Raw genomic sequence first — 17,614 nt, 5'->3', positions numbered from 1 at the left:
TGGGGGAGGGACAGAGAGAGAATGGGACAGAGACTCCCAAAGCAGGCTCTCTGCGCTGGCAGTACGGAGCCATATGCAGGACTCGAACTCAGCAACCATGAGATCATGATCTGAGCAGAAGTCGGAAGCTTATCTAAGCCACCTAGGTGCCCCTAAAGGAAAATTTTAATAGCTATTTTATTTTCTTTTCTAGAAGGGTGAACATTTTTATTTTTCCATAGTAATTCTCAGCTATTACTTATTAGCAGACTAAGTCTTTTGGAGGATCAGTTCATAATGGTGTTCTTAAAGGACCATTACAATATTTAATGGATGTCTATTGTATACAAGATACTATGCTAGTCCCTACCCTCCAGAAGTTACTGTTTAGCTATAGATGTAGAAACACAGGAGATATATATACATATGTATGTATATGTATATATATGACTAATAATAAAGGTGGTCTATGGTATTGATGAATTCTATAGGCCTGTGGTTCTTAAAGTATTGTCTCTGAACCAGTAATATCAGTATCACCTGAGAACTTAGAAATGCCAACTTTCAGGTCTAATATAGACCTACTGAAGTCAGAAACTTTGACAGTGGGGCTTAGCATTCTGTGTTTTATTTTTTTTTATTTTTTAATTTTTTTTAACGTTTATTTATTTTTGAGACAGAGAGAGACAGAGCATGAACGGGGGAGGGGCAGAGAGAGAGGGAGACACAGAATCAGAAGCAGGCTCCAGGCTCTGAGCCATCAGCCCAGAGCGCGACGCTGGGCTCGAACTCATGGACCGCGAGATCGTGACCTGAGCTGAAGTCGGACGCTTAACCGACTGAGCCACCCAGTCGCCCCATCATTCTGTGTTTTAACAAGTCTTTTGGGTGATTCTGATGTCCAGTTTAGACAATATCTCTGGTTGAAAAGGGGAAAAAAATACCCCACTGGTGTGCTTGAGAGGAATGGGGTATATGGAACGAGGCATGTCTGTTTTTGGAAATTAACATTTATGGAAGCAATAGTGAGAACACCTTGGGAAAAGAAAATTCATATCTAGAAGCATAATAATAGCTGGCTCAGGTCTTTTTTTACAAGCTAACAAAAGTAGTATTTCTTCCAATTTGCTTTCATATCTTACAAACAGTACTGAAGTTTTAATTCTTTAGCCGTTATGAATTTTTTACTAACTTGGACTGCTAAATCAATATATAATATTATGGATTATGTATTGGTATGTATCTGGTTTTGAAAAATTTGAAACAGATAACCTAAATGGCAATATGCAAAGAATTTATCTTTGACATCTGTGACTGAAAGGGTGGCTCCACATGGGGGTATGTGTTTTAAATAGATTTCAAAAAAAAGCATCAGGCTGCTTTTTCAAATAAATTAGTTTAATTTAATTGTTTCAAATAAATTAGTTTAATATTTATTCTTCAGGTTGTAGTTTGTTGTAATTAGTTTTTAAGAATTTTCCTGTGTGATTAAACAATTTATCAAAGTGGTGAATACTATGCACAGTTTATTCTCAAGCAGAAGTCACATTTTCCACATGTTTTTATGCTTTTCTGGGAGTGGAAATCCTGAGATTGAGGTTGGAGAAAATGGAAATAAAACAAAATAAATAATATTTTCTAAACTAAATTATTTTACCAGAATAAATTTGAAATAAATATAGGCATTACATGATTGTTACATAAGCTTAACCATTAACGTATATAGGAAAACAAAATTTTTGAAAGAATGCAGAAAGGTGCTACTGGACTTGTAGACTTAAGAAGAATGTGACTAAGTTTGTGTATAGTGTCTTGACAAGAAGACTGTCTTTTAATCCCAGGTTCTGGAAGAACACTAGATAGGGCATCCTGGCTGTCACATCTCTAGCAGCACATGGTTGCCCAGGGAGAGAGACTGGTGAAGACACTGTCCTTAGGGATTCCTTCATTTAACAACCGAAATTGTTAGTGCTAAACAGCAAAAGGAGAGCTGGCAAGCAGGAGGCTGTGTGTCTTAGCCTAATGGCAAGTAGCGGTAGGTTTCCTGTTTGAAACCTTGAGTATGACTACAGGTTCAGTTTACCCATACTGCAGTGGGTAAAGTGGTTTCTACTTCCAAAATTTAAGATGAAGAGCATAAGTTTTTAATGAAATGTTAAAATTTTTGGTGTTTGTTGGTCTATTTAAGTTTTGAATTCCTGGAATTGATATGGTGGAAGATATGTAAAATGGTATTTGAGATTTAAGTATGTATGCTTTGGCAATTAGAAATTTGAAGTATTAGAGCCCCTGGGTGGCTCAGTCAGTTAAGCACCCCACTTTGGCTCAGGTCATGATCTCGAAGTCTGTGAGTTTAAGCCGCACGTCAGGCTCTGTGCTGATGGCTCGGAGCCTGGAGCCTGCTGTGGATTCTGTGTCTCCCTCTCTGTCTGCCCCTCCCCAACTCAGGCTCTGTGTCTCTCTCAAAAATAAATAAACATTAAACTTTTTTAAAAAGTTTGGAGTACATATGCTAATCATTTTTCCCTTTTAATTCCAGGCAGTCTTACTGATGAAGGACAGCAGTATTGTCGCAGACTAGTGGAAATGGATTCAAAAAGTGGTCCAGGCTTCATTGGTTTGGGGATTAAAGCATTACAAGACAGAAAGTATGAAGATGCTGTTAGGAACCTAACTGAAGGCAAGTGTATAGCATAGAGCATGTAACATGAGGTGTAGCTGTAACCAAACTCAAGGGTCTCACTGCTTGGGGTGCTTTAAATTGAACACAACCCAAGGAAGTGTTGAAAGCAAAGAACTTTTATTACTTATCACAGTAAGGAGACAGGGAGATAGCTTTCAAGGCGGTGTCTCCCCATGGGGTTTGTCCAGAAAGTGTTTATTCAGTGTATTGGGCAGGGGCAGAGAGCTGGTGTAGACATTAATGTACACATATTCTCTTCCCCAACTTAAAGCTTTTCATGGGTTTCTGACTGCCCTTAGGATAACATCCAGACTTCTTCACAGGGTTTGTAACCTTCTCGAGTCTGATTTCTTGCCCCTTCCTTCATACTTTGCTAGCTCCCATTCTTCATTTTCAAATATAATGAATCCATATGCTGTTCCTTAGGCACTTTGGTCGCGGTGTGCATGCCCAGTATATTAGCATGCTAGTACACACATTGTATGTTCAAAAAATGGCAGAAAATCCCATTCGAGGAAAAAAATCTTAGTATTACAATGAGCTCAAGGTAACTTCAGGATCACTCAGGTGGGCTTTGGTACAGGTCCGCAGCTCCAAATCTGCTCAGACTGGCTCATGCCATAGGCTGTCAGGTAAAACACCTAGCAGACTCCTGGGTAGGTAGGAACCACTGGTTCTGCAAAACAAAACACATTCCATCCCTGATTTTGTCCCTTCCCCTCCTCTCTTCTGCTGATAGCTTTCAGCCCTCTGATCTGAGTAACTCCGCCTTGCATCCTAGCTAACATAGTCAGTAGGTGGTTATCTTTGGGCCTTTCCGTAAGGAGTGTATATTTAAGGGGCATCTGGATGGCTCAGTCAGTTAAGCATTTGACCCTTGATCTCGGCTCAGGTCATGATCTCATGGTTCCTGAGATCAAGCCTTTTGTCCACCTCTGCACTGACAACACAAAGACTGCTTAGGATTCTCCCTCTCTCTCTGCCTCTCCCCTGCATGCTCTCTCTCTCTCTCTCTCTCTCTCTCAAAATAAATAAACAAAAACATTAAAAACAAAAAGGAACATATATTTAAGATAGAAGTGGAAGAAATATGCTTATATATTCTGGATCTGCTTAGGTCTGAATTCCAAAACTGTCGCTCATTAATTCCCAGACCATGAGAAAACTAATTAAATTATCTGTGTCTCATTTGTAAAATAAGGATAATTATATATGTTTTCACCCTGCTGCTGCCCTTAGGAATCTTTAACTTAGTTTTGCCAGGAAACTTTAACTTAGTTTTAACATTTGTCACAATGGATAGACTTACATTCAAGTAGAGATCTGAAAGAGAAATGTAAGCTTGGGGTGGGAGGAGCTTTTCAAGCCAAGAGCTGAAATAGCCTGAGAGGAGAGCACAGCTGGAATTCAAGGTGGTTCAGCAAGATGTGACAAGGATGTATGGGAGCAGGAAGAGTTAAGAAATGATACTGGAGAGGGGCCTTGCACACCTTGTGAAACAGTTTGCATGTTAAGGGCAGCCAGGAACCTGTGGAATGTTTTGAGCAGAGGAATTTTATAATTCCATTTGTATTTTTAGAGACATTCTGGCTGCAGTGTAAAGAATGAATTGGAATGGGTGGCAAGCACTTACAGGGATCTGGGATAAAGATGGTGGAGATGTGAAGTGAAGAAGCGACGGTAGAGAAATGGATTGGGGCGTGGAATCAATGTAGGGAATGATCATGTATGAGAGACAAGGGAGAGGGGAGGGATCTGATTTGGGGGAGTAGATGGCGGTGCCATTCACCTCATTGGTCATAGTAAGTTTGGATTTTGTGATTGCTTTTTTCCGTTTAGGGTTAAAGGAAAGCCCTCTTTGCACAACGGGGTGGTATCATCTGGCCGAAGCCCAAGTTAAAATGCATAGACCTAAGGAAGCTGTTCTTTCATGCAGTCAAGGTATTCCTGATATCTGCATTGGTGGCCAACTCTGTTTGTTTTCATGTTAAAGGAGAAAGTTGGTGGTTTAAAAAAACTCACATGCTTTATTTTGTATTTTAAGTTACTCACTAATTTAAATTTCATTGAGATGGTTAAATAATGCCTAGTGTGTATTTACTTTTAAACTAACCATGAGTATTTTTCAAAGGATTCCTTGGAATTTTGACATAGTCAGTTTAGGCTTGTGTGGAGGTGGTCTGTCTTTGTAATAAGGAAGTTTCTGGTGCATCCAGGACTTCAGGAGTTTTTGATTCCTCTCATGTAGATAAGAGCAGTCTTAGGCATCTTGGAGCCTATTTGAATGTGGTCAGATGGGTCAGGCGAGGGATAGGAAATCATAAAAAGTGATTCACTGCTCTTGACACAGCTGGTGGCCTACCTTCTGTAGTTGAGACACTGTTCACCCTGGTCCTTTTGAATCCAGCTTCTTTCCCCTTCCGGTGTTCCTAATTTGCTAAGTTTGTTACCAATGGTTTGGCTAACTTTTGTTATGTAGCAGATACAGATATAGATAGCCATTGTGTTTCAGGATGTTCACTTTTATTATATGTTATGTAAAGATAGAGATTTTAAATTCAGATGTATTCTGTTTTAAATTCAGATATTTCCTTAAAGAATTCAGGGAAGAATCCATCTTTAGCTCGGAATTATTCTTCATGTATATTATTTTGGCAATTTATTCTTACTGTATCTCCAATTTATTATTTTTTACCCTTAACAAGAAGAAATAAGTGAAGTAATATGGTTGCCTTCATTCAGATGTCCTTAATTTTGTCAGCTCTGAAGAACATAGATAATCTTGGTGTGTCTGGTGGCAGTCTTCATCAGAAGAATCTTTGTCTCCGTTTGAAAGCAGAGGCTTTGATTAAACTCTCAGATTATGAATCTTCAGTGGAAGCAATCTGTACTCTTGATCAGGTAGTCTTATCATCAGGTTTTTCCCTTCAACTTTATTTTTTCCAGTCAACCGGGCACCAACCACTCCCTCCTTCCACAAATACTTAAACAAATTTTGTGTTCGAGGTATGAATTCACCACATCTGCCTTTTCCAGATCACACACTTGGAAACTTCCAAAGTTATTTGTTTGCCTCTTGGTTAAGTACTTACAATGTTTTTCATAGGTGTGATTTCTTTCTTGAGTATTGTTCTTATTCTCCTTTTCTCTTTTTGCTTTAAGTTATTACGACTTGATTATTTTTAATTTGGGACTCTAAATTTTTGCCTCCAGAAAAGATTTCATAGATTATTGGCAAGAACAGTTAAGGACTCAAGTAGCTTCATAGTAGACAATATTATTTATTTGTTTTTCAATTTAATAAAATAGAAGGAGAATGATATTTAAGAAAGAATCCTATTTCTTAATGTTTTTAATTCAAGCATTTAGAAATTCTGTGTCAAAAAAACTATAAATTATGAATTATAACAACATGGTATTTTTAAACAGTTTTTTCAGATAAAGGCTATTTTTTATCCAAAATTAAAATTCTATTACCCAGTGTATTGTAGGATTTTGAATTTTTAAAATATCATTGTTTGATATATTTCAAAGGGCTTTGCATTTCATTAAAATTAGAACAGTTGTTAGCATCCTTCAATAACTAATATGTTAATTTCTTATTTTCTACTTGCCTTCTACCAATAGTGTGTTTTTAAATGCTTTGAGGTCTTTCCAATCTTTCCCCTGCCACCACACACACACACACACACACACACACACACACACACAGAAAAGTTTCTTAGAGAGCTGGTGAAGTCCAGGTATGAAACAGAAGATGTATAGGATGATCCCAGAACATCTTAGAATGCTAGAAAGCAAGGAAACTATATAAGGCTACTAGAATTATGTTAGAAATGCTTAGGAACTATCATGGGTTGATTGTCACTGGCTAAAGGGGAGTTTGAGCACCACTAACTGCAGTAGATTGAAAAATACCAAATATGTTTAAATCCATGTATTCAAGATGAAAAAAATAAACAAAACATTCTCAAAAAAAAAAAAAAATCTTTGGAGGGTGCTGAGGAACCATTTGGAAAGAATCAAAGTAACTTACCTTTCCTTTATGAACTGTTCCTCGGGATAATCAAATAGATAATGAGGGGAGGGAAATTTTGTTGTTGTTGAAGTATTCCATTGAATAAGGAAAACCGCCATTTTGCAATCTGATCTAAGGCATTGAGGATCAGTGGTTGCTAACATTACCAAAAGAAAGTACCATACATAACAAGTGCATGTACACATGATGTAGTCTTGCCAAAGCATTAAACTGGAATCAGATTAAGCTTTCAGGCCTAACTACTAATTTACAGAAGATATAGGGGACCAAGGAACATGTCAGGACCATGAGACTGCATTCGGTAAAATCCAGACTGTGTGAAAACTGTGACAATTGGCCCATATTTTTCAACAGTTAAATTGTGAGGGAGGAAAAAAGAATGGAAGGGAGCCCTATAGATTGAAAGAGACTTAATAGACATATCAGCCTTTTGAAATGTATGTACCTTATTTGGATTTGATTAAAACAAATGAATTATTCAAATATTTTCTGAGCCAACTGAGAAATTTGAACACTTGCTAATTTTTTTGATGATACTAAGGATGTATTGTTGGTTTTGTCTAGGTGTTTATAATGGTAGTATGATTGTGTTATATAACAATGAATTTAGTTTTTAGATATTCGTACTAAAGCATTGATGAGAATAATATAAGCAGGCGTGTAGTGAATTGAGTGTAGATATGGATGAGAAAAGATTGGATTTGAGTTAATTTTGAAGGTAGATAATGAGTATATGTGGGATTATTACACTATTTTCTAATTTTTTGAAATGCATTTGTAATACTCTCTAATAAAGAGTTACAAAAATGAATGTGTTCATACTGATAGAAATCACTATGTCTTTATTTTGTGCTGTTCTATGGTCATTCTTTAATTAAAGCAAATATTGATGATCTGTGTTGAAAGAGACTTAACAGCAGTTCTTTACAATCATTTTCTAGGTTTCTGATGCAAATAATATCCCAGGACTTTTGGTTCTTAAAAGCTTGGCCTATCTGAATAAAGGCTCATTAGATGAAGCTTCAAAGGTTGGTTTTTTCCATTCAAACGGGGAATTTTTTTAAGTTACAAGTTACTTTATTTGAATAAGGAATTGACAGATATCTACTTTGTAGATTATGGAAGACCTTCTCTCTTCTTACCCTGACCTAGCTGAAGTTCATGCCCTGGAGGCTTTGATTCATTTTACCAAAAAGGACTATCCACAAGCAGAGAAATGGTAAAAATACATATAGATTGCTCATAGATCTAGTCATATCTTAATTTATTATATTTCTCAAAAATTCAAAATGTGTGGATTTGATACAGATCCATTGTGTATAAATTTGATCTGTGTATGCGTGAATATTTTTAAGAAATGTATTTAGCATGTAACGCAGTACCTGGGAGAAAATTCTGTGAGATGGATTTGAATTCTGACTAGCTGATCATAATGGTCAGTGAGCATATATAATGTTTGGTGTGTGCTCCTAAACACTTAGCACATTGGTTAAGCTGAAAGGTCATGTGCTTTTATAAACTCCTTTTCAAATAATTTCCTCTCTCATTATAATCTAAATTATAAAGTAATAACTTGTTTCTGGTTTAGCATCTTTGAATCACTCAAACTTTGTCCCAACTAAGTTTCCTACATTGTGTGTATGCATATCTTTTTACTACCCTTTGGTGACTTAGTTTCCAGAGAGCTCTTGAGAAAGATGCTGAAGTTGCTGAATATCATTACCAACTTGGGTTAACATATTGGTTCATGGGTGAAGAAACAAGAAAAGATAAAACAAAGGCTCTTACTCACTTTCTAAAGGTAAAACATGTGCTACTATTTAATTCTTAGTTGAAATGGATTCATTGTAAAATCATAAATAATCTTATAAGTTAGGTACTTAAAATTACTGTTTGTTGAATTGCTTTTTTTTTAAACTGAAGTTTTTGGTGTTTGATCTCTGTCACATAAGTTTTGTGAGAATGTTATATGGGTAAGGAGAAAATAAAAATATAAAAGATACTTATCTAACTTTTTATATTTTAAAGTTTATTTATTTTGAGAGAGAGAGAGAGAGAGAGGGTGTGAGAGAGCAAGCGAGCACTTGAGCGAGCACAACCGGGGAAGGGCAGAGAGAGAGGGAGAGAGAGAGAATCCCAGGCTGGCTTCATGCTTAGCACAAAGAATGTGGGGCTTGATCCCACAACCATGAGATCATGACCTGAGTCAAAATCAAGAGTCGGCTACCTAACTGACTGAGCCATCCAGGCACCCCTAAAAGTTACTTATGTAAGAAACAGACATTATACAAAATGAGACATAATTATCTTTGGAAAAGAATATTGTTTTTAAGTAATTTCTACTGTAGTTTTATGACCATGTATACTTCCAGATGTATAATTTCTCATATTTAAAATGTTTAACAAGTACCAGTGTCACATTCTTACCTTGATGCATAAAAGAGGATGAATATAATAATAACTCTAATTTCACATTTCTTTTCAATAAAGAAATGATATTTTTGCACTTGTTTTTTATAAGCAGTGATGACTAGGTTTCCTGTTGCTTTAAATCTTACATTAAAGGACGTGTTGACATCTTTTTTTATGTTTAATGAAAGTGTTCCATTGTTCTTTTAATCTGTGTATTTATCTTTTGTGTTTTTAAAGAGACCCACTCAAACAAACTTTAATTTTGTGTTGCTATCCATCTCTGTTTCAAAGGCTGCCAGACTGGATACATACATGGGCAAAGTTTTCTGCTATTTAGGTCATTACTACAGAGATGTGGTAGGAGATAAAAACAGAGCCCGTGGCTGTTACAGGAAAGCGTTTGAGTTAGATGATACTGATGCTGAATCTGGAGCTGCAGCAGTTGACTTAAGTGTGGAGCTTGAAGAGATGGTATGTCTAATAACTTAAATACCTTTTTCTTTTTATCCTGAGTATAGAAATAGAAATATTTTTATATATGTACACTTGGAAGTTATTATTTCTTTAAATTTTTCTTTGGAGATACAATAGAAATATTTTTGCCACTGTTTATGGAGAAACTTTTCTTTTCATTGACAGACATTACATCACTCCTCACTTATTGTTGAAACTGTAGTTCAGAATAAACTAGTATAAGTTTAAAGAATCAAAAGTGGTAAATGAAAATATATTTGGGTACTATACATAGGTGGTCTGTGTTTTCATGATATTCACTATCTCTAGTATTAGTCTTTCTTAATCAGTCTTTTCTTCCTTTTTTAAGGAAACTGCCTTAGCCATCCTAACAACAGTAACTCAAAAGGCAAGTGCTGGAACAGCAAAATGGGCCTGGCTGAGGCGCGGACTGTACTATTTGAAAGCTGGTCAGCATTCTCAAGCAGTGGCTGAGTAAGGCACCTTATTATATTTAAACTGTTAGACAGCCTGTTGGTTCCTTAAATTAAACTCCTGTTTATACCCAAAATGGACTTGACAGGTTTCCTCATTCCAGATTATATTTTGAGAGAAGAAATAGCAAAATTTATTTATAGTTGATTGGTTCTTATTATCTGCAAGGCACTGGAGAATGCAAAAATAGATTAAATGATGTCCTGTTGTTAAGGGAATAGCCAGTCTAATGAAGTGAAGTCTTCCTAGTGTTATACATGTAATAGGTTCTCAGTGGAAACTTAAGGAATGATAAAAAGCCAAGGCTGATACCTTTGTTGTTCTTCCAGTGACATGCTTTGTATCCCCTGGGGGCAGGGGATACATTTGACACCTTGAAGTCCATCTGGAGCAGCTCATTTTCAGTTATTTGGTTTGAATTATACTTGAGAATAGAGGCACCTGGCTGCCTCAGTTGGTAGATCATGCAACTCTTGATCTCAGGGTTGTGAGCTGAAGCCCCACGTTAGGCACAGAGTTTACCTTAAAAAAAAAAAAAAAAGAATAAAATATATTTAATTAATAGTAAATATATAATAAAATATTGTAATAACTTTGTATGATGACAAATGGTAATTACACTTACCATGGTGAATATTTCATAGTGTGTAAAATTCAAATCAGTATGTTGTACACCCAAAACTAATATAATATTGTATGTCAACTGTACTTCAGTTCAAAAAAAAATGAAAAACAAAGGCAAGACTTTCTGTTTATAAGGAAGTGTAACAGAGCATTGGCATTTCCTAGTAATGAGATTATAATATCTATCAACTTAATTAGGTTTATAAGACCTAAGCCTTTATATAAGTTTTTTTGGTTATACTACAAGTGATAAAATTTGTTTATTACTATAGTCACCCCCAAAACTTAAAATGAATACTTAAACGTGAATGCCCACAATTAACTATAAGCCTTGTATGTTTTCTTTTTAGAAAGGATTAGAAAGTGCCTTTTTTCTGAACCTAACAAATTGTTGTAAACAGTTATTTTTTTCTTCTATTTGTGAAAACATTAACAAATATATATATATATATATATATATATATATATATATATATATATTTGTATCAAGATAAAGTTTCTGATTTATGTAAATACCTAGGCTGCTGTGATATTTCTGTTTTGGTAACAGGATCAGTGGGAGATTACTAATTGTCATGAGGCATACTGAGATATATACCTATTCTGGTAGGAAACTGGGATTCTTTCAGATAGTCAAGGAAGAAAATTCTGGTCAGCTCTTGTGCAAGAAAGTATTCTTATTCATTCCAAATTTGTAATAAAATTTCTTAGTATTAAAATATGAAAGTTATAAAAAAATTCAAGTTATAAAAGGAACAGGTATACCTGCTTTAAATAGCACTTTGATAAATAGAAGTAACCATGGTTGTATGTGATTCAACTGAATTCTTTATTTTATATTTTCTTGTCAAATGTGGAAGTAGTTCTTTTACATTTAGTTGTCTTACGGTTTACTGAAATTTTAGTTTACAGGCAGCATTAAGGGCAGACCCAAAGGACTTCAATTGTTGGGAGTCATTAGGAGAGGCATACTTAAGCAGAGGTGGCTATACCACAGCCTTGAAATCCTTCACAAAAGCCAGTGAGCTGAACCCAGAATCCACATACAGTGTGTTTAAGGTTGCAGCAATACAGCAAATCCTAGGCAAATATAAGGAGGCGATAGCTCAATACCAGCTGATCATTAAAAAGAAAGAAGATTATGTGCCAGCTTTGAAAGGTAATTTTTTCATAGCTCCTTTGACTTTTGTGATACTAGAGTATAAAATCCTTGTGTAAATTTCCTAAATGTATTTCATAACCTGAAAAGGACTTCTTTAGTCAACAGTGGCTTCTTTCATGAACCTCTTATAATATGGCTTGTTATATAGATTTGAATATAGAGAGATCAAATCTTATTTCCTAACAGTTAATCAATAGTAGTATGATAAAGATTTAATTTTTAGACAAACAGCATGATAGCTATTTGATCTAAAAATGGATCTCTAAAACAAGAGTTTTCCTCCTGTTATATTTTGGTAATTAATTTACCATATCTTCAAAATATCTCAATACCTTTTAATTGCTTTTTAACTTACAGAAGATTTTTTTTTCACTTTTTGAACTTTAAGGGCAACTTACATTGTTTTGTAATTACCTAAATTAATTTAAGTTTCTCCATAGATACCTACTCCTTAACAAATGATTTTTGGAAGTACAAAGTAAAACACCATCCATATATAATCCAAATTTTTTATGATTTTATCTAACCATTTAAAAAAACTTGGAGCCCATTAATATGTCTTTTACTCTATTTCTTTTTACTTTTTAACTAAACAACTGCGGTTTAAATCAGAAATAGTGGGGGCGTCTGGGTGGCTTGGTCGGTTGAGCGTCCGACTTCCACTCAGGTCATGATCTCATGGTCCATGGGTTCAAGCCCCGCGTCGGGCTCTGTGCTGACAGCTCAGAGCCTGGAGCCTGTTTCAGATTCTGTGTCTCCCTCTCTCTCTGCGCCCCCCACCCCGTTCATGCTCTGTCTCTGTCTCAAAAATAAATAAACGTTGTTAAAAAAAAAAAAATCAGAAATAGTGTATGTTGTAAGCAATGCATAACTTAGGCCTTGAAAACTTTTGTTTTAATTTTGTAAAACTTTCCTCAAAAGAATTCACGTTTATTAAATCTTTACTGGGTACTTTAGGAAATTGCTGTTTCATTTATTACATTTTTACTGTGTAGTTTGCTATCTAGTTTTGAATATAAAAAGATGAAATCTTGCTTCACAACAGTTAATAAATAGTAATATGATGGAGAATAGCATTTAGGTAATATCACCATTTTCAAGGCTGAGGTTTTAAGAGTTAAGTAATCTGCCCAAAGTCAAGGAAATTCTTTCTATAGATTTTTATCACTTTTAGCACACGTTACTGCAACAGTACTAAGTGTATGCGAGACCATACTTAAAGATAATTTTTATAAAATACCGTTAAGTTTTGTTTTCTGAAAAGTGGCTTTAAAATAACACCGCTACATTTTTTAAAGTTTATTCTAAGTGTTTCTGTATGTGTTTTAATAACTATAAACTAACTGGTTTTAGGTTTGGGCGAATGCCATCTTATGATGGCAAAAGCAGCTCTAGTGGATTATCTTGATGGGAAAGCTGTGGACTACATAGAAAAAGCACTGGAATATTTTACTTGGTTAGTGTTATTCTTATTATTCATTGTGTTTATTTTCTTAGCATTATCTTAAAGCCAAATTTAGAAAATCTGTCTGTATTTTTTCTGTGAGATACAGCAATCAGTACTCAGAATATTAAACAAAAAGAGTAACGGAGTAGCCAATGAATTCTATAGCACACATATTGTATTAACGTGGCACTGGGGAACAGATACAGTTTCTTGCTCTTGTTGACCTGCTGGCTGCATAGGGAAGGGTGGGAAGAAAGAAGCATTCTGCTAGAGGAGCAGCAGCTTGAATACTGTGCATCAGTGTTCCCTTGCAGGAGACCTAGAAATGCCAGTACCTCCAATTGAACTGACTGGGAACTAGGACTTGAGGTGAACAGTATGATTTATATTCAATGGTAAGGGCCGCTTCTAGGTATATTGGTAGGGTTGAAGGTGAGGGGAAACGGGCAATCTGCTCCTGGAGAGAATCTGTGTAGTAAAAAAAAGTGATGTGTAATATTAAGGGAATCAGAAAAATTTGAGTAAACCTGGTATTTTTATCGAACTGTAAATTCACCAGCTAAGTAGAAGTGCTATTTGTGGTAGATGATTTTAAAAAGTCCACATGTTGCACATACGTTTGAAATTTTTTTTCTTAAACACCTTTCTTGTGCTTCCCTTCCTTTCTTTTCCGACTTGTCTTCTCTTCTGTTTCCTGTTGATTTAGTTGCTCCAGAATATGAACCAAATATGAAAAGAAAACTTTAGCCTTTTTTCTCCCACAGGTTTTTATTGCTGCTTTTCAAGTCTCACATTGTATAGATCTTTCCAAAGAGGAAAGGGTATTGTGAACAGGGCATGCTTTGTTTGAACTAGTATTTAAGAGTAATTGTGAACCTTTGATGATGCTTGAGATACAAAAACTGCCTTTCTGAGAATGGGAAATCTTGTTCTGGGTAGCCCATAGCTTGTAGCATTCACAGCCAGTAATATGGAGGTATATAAAACTCTTAAAGTGATAATCCCCAAATTTATATTTACTTCTGGATGTAAAAGTTCGTACTACCACAATTCTTGTGTAAAGGTGATAGAAGTTATTTCACCTTACAGATACTTTATTTTTTTATTGAAAGAGTTTAGGCTATTACAATGGCCTCTGTTTCTCTTTTCTCCTTCTATTTTCTTCTTTCATGTTGTAGATTTTATTTACTTTTATTTTGTTTTATTTTATTTTATTTTACTCTTTTCATCACAACAAGTGTACTGTTTAACTCCCATTCTCTTTTCCCCCTCATCTCCCACCCTCCTCCCCTCTGGTAACCATTGTGTGTTCTGTATAGTTAAGAGTCTGTTTCTTGTTTCTTGGTTTGTGTCTCTTTTTTTCTTTTATTTTTCCTTTGCTCGTTTGTTTTGTTTCTTAAATTTCACATATGAGTGAGATCGTATGGTATTTGCCTTTCTCCAACTGACTTATTTCGCTTAGCATTATCCTCTCATGCTGTCATTTTTAGAAGTTATGCTAAGATATTTAAGCAGAGGAACTACAAATAGTGTTGTCCTTCCTCCTGATCCTCACAGTGGGCTCTCAGTGATGACTGCAATAATTAATCTTATCTCTCAGAAAGATACTGGAAAATGATTTTTGGCTGGACTCTTTTAGTAGAAAAGGCTATGAGAAATGTTCCATCTGCTTGTCCATCTGCCAGTAACATAGCTGTTTGTGATGGCTGATTATTGAGACTTGGCTTAAGTGAAATTGTCATGTTTTATTTATAAGATCTTGAGAAGAGAAAAATGAAGAGAAATAGTGAGATTTTTCTCGTTTTAAGAAGAGGTGACCTTTATCACCATAATTAATATTTTTATTTACTCTTTTAAGCTTGTGCATTCAGTCATATTTCTTCAATAAATCATGAGTTTTCACATTTTCATATTTAGCTTTTTGGTAATCTTGGTCTTAGTAAAAATCCTTTGGACCACCAAATATATTTAATATAGCACACATTTACTAGTCATTTTTATTTGACCAAAGACCAACAAACAAAAACGTGAGTTTACAATAATTAACTGAGAGAGAGCTACCAACTTTACTACTTTGGTTACTGTTTAAAAGACAAACACAGACAGCACAGTTCAAAAAAATTCAGTTAAAGGTGAATTGGTCCTGGAAAATGTATTGGTTTATTTATGTGATTTCTGCTACTTCTAATAAAAATGATGAAGAGTACCAAAGAGGTGTTTGCAAAATTTCTGGCATTTGAAATAATCACTTCTTTCTCCTTCCCCCCTTCCTTTCTTCTTCCTAATAAGGGAGTGATAACATGTAACTTATTTGGAAAGAATTTAGTAAAGCATTCACTGCACTTAACCAAGGAAGTAATTCTTAATCAAGATTGTAATGAGAGAGATAAACTTCCTAGTTTTTGGAAATAACTTGTAAGTATAAAAATAAAATAAACACTGTTTATTTTTTTAGGGCTCTGCAGCATCGAGCTGATGTGTCTTGCCTTTGGAAGCTAGTTGGGGATGCTTGTACCAGTCTGTATGCTGTCTCACCATCTAAAGTAAATGTTAATGTTTTAGGAGTCCTCCTAGGTCAGAAAGAAGGAAAACAAGTATTAAAGAAGAATGAGCTCCTCCATCTTGGAGGAAGGTAATTTACAAAGTTTGCTAGTTAATGCCATTTACTTTGAATTAGGACATTTTAACAGAATACAACATTTATTTTTATATTTCCACAGGTGTTATGGTCGTGCATTAAAACTGATGTCCACATCTAATACATGGTGTGATCTCGGAATTAATTATTACCGTCAAGCACAACATCTAGCAGAAACAGGCAACAACACAAATGATCTTAAAGAGTTGTTGGAGAAATCTTTACAGGTGGGGTTTTGAGAAATTTTTTATAACCTTTTTAAAAAAAGAAATGCTTTTCTGATGTTTTTGATAAACACTATCATGTTTTTACATAAAACCACGTTTATCTTGATATAAATACTGATGTTCCAAGATACCAAAATTAATCTAATTTTACTTTTTCAGTGTCTGAAAAAGGCGGTGAGACTCGACAGTAAAAACCATTTATACTGGAATGCTCTTGGCGTGGTTTCATGTTACAGTGGTAAGAATTGCATAACACTTCAATATTATTAGAAGATTGCCTGTTTCAGGTAATAAAGTTCAGTTTCATCAAACTCTGTATTTTTTAGGTATTGGAAACTACGCCCTTGGTCAGCATTGTTTCATCAAGTCAATCCAATCAGAACAAATTGTGAGTGTTTTATGTGTCTGTCTGTGAAAAAGAACTTCAAAATTTCATGTTAATAACTTTCTCAGGCTGCCATGTAGACAGGGACCTAATTTTATATATACATCTTTTAGAATCCTGTTGCGTGGACCAACTTGGGAGTCTTATACCTTGCAAATGAAAACATTGAGGTAAATGTGTTGTCTGTTTTGTCATGTTAAAGAACATTCTTTATATATGAATGTTACCTCTTTGTAATAGCTTTATATATGAATTTTTTTAAATTTTTTTTTTTTTCAACGTTTATTTATTTTTGGGACAGAGAGAGACAGAGCATGAATGGGGGAGGGGCAGAGAGAGAGGGAGACACAGAATGGGAAACAGGCTCCAGGCTCTGAGCCATCAGCCCAGAGCCCGACGCGGGGCTCGAACTCATGGACCGCAAGATCGTGACCTGGCTGAAGTCAGACGCTTAACCGACTGCGCCACCCAGGCGCCCCTATATGAATTTTTTATATATGAATATTACTTCTTTGTAATAGCTTAGCTTCTTGTGGAGAAATACTTTGAATATTGTTACCTATTCAGTATGCTCACCTATATGCTAGATAATTGATGGCATTCCATTTGTTATATTAAATAATGAACGTGTAAGATTTATTTTCCTTTTCATATCACTGAAGAAATTTTGGATTTATAATTATGTTTTTCATTTAAAGATTAGAACATTTTGTTATGGTTTATTGGGGTGTTTTTCTTTTTATCTGTACATGTATAAGAAGAGTCCTGTGTGGGCTGTGTTAGGGGTGGGGTGATGAAGTAAAAGAGGTGATTAGTAATGTCTAGCAGATTAAGTTTAGCCTATGTTGGGTGATTTAGATTTGGCTTTAGTGGATATTAATTCTTTTATATGCCACAATGTAATTTGTCATACTTGAACAGTTATATGTTGGAGAATTAGAAATACAGTAAGTAATTGGAAGCATGCTTGTAGGTCATGTTTAGTAGTTTCCATAAATCTATAGATAATAGAACATCCGTACTATTTTGTGTTTCAGCCGTTATACTGAATATCATCCTTTTAAAATAGT

The 17,614-nt window shown here is 35.1% G+C and overlaps 1 protein-coding gene across 1 annotated transcript in view; it reads left to right on the top strand.

The window, feature by feature from the left end:
- TTC37 (tetratricopeptide repeat domain 37) overlaps positions 1–17,614 on the top strand; it is a 90,068-nt gene that overhangs the window by 23,758 nt on the left and 48,696 nt on the right. Inside the window, exons 11-25 of the mRNA XM_030325104.1 lie at positions 2,519–2,659; positions 4,502–4,603; positions 5,424–5,563; positions 7,643–7,729; positions 7,817–7,920; positions 8,376–8,502; positions 9,405–9,584; positions 9,937–10,061; positions 11,591–11,844; positions 13,201–13,303; positions 15,750–15,926; positions 16,015–16,159; positions 16,319–16,397; positions 16,486–16,547; positions 16,658–16,714. Coding sequence (XP_030180964.1) covers positions 2,519–2,659; positions 4,502–4,603; positions 5,424–5,563; positions 7,643–7,729; positions 7,817–7,920; positions 8,376–8,502; positions 9,405–9,584; positions 9,937–10,061; positions 11,591–11,844; positions 13,201–13,303; positions 15,750–15,926; positions 16,015–16,159; positions 16,319–16,397; positions 16,486–16,547; positions 16,658–16,714 — 1,883 coding nt within the window. The remainder of the gene's footprint in view (positions 1–2,518; positions 2,660–4,501; positions 4,604–5,423; positions 5,564–7,642; positions 7,730–7,816; positions 7,921–8,375; positions 8,503–9,404; positions 9,585–9,936; positions 10,062–11,590; positions 11,845–13,200; positions 13,304–15,749; positions 15,927–16,014; positions 16,160–16,318; positions 16,398–16,485; positions 16,548–16,657; positions 16,715–17,614) is intronic.

This window comes from Lynx canadensis, chromosome A1 (assembly GCF_007474595.2).
Source record: "Lynx canadensis isolate LIC74 chromosome A1, mLynCan4.pri.v2, whole genome shotgun sequence".
In the NCBI taxonomy this organism is placed as follows: Eukaryota; Metazoa; Chordata; class Mammalia; order Carnivora; family Felidae; genus Lynx; species Lynx canadensis.
Note: the sequence above shows the minus strand (reverse complement) of the source record. Positions and strands in the feature narration are given on the sequence as shown.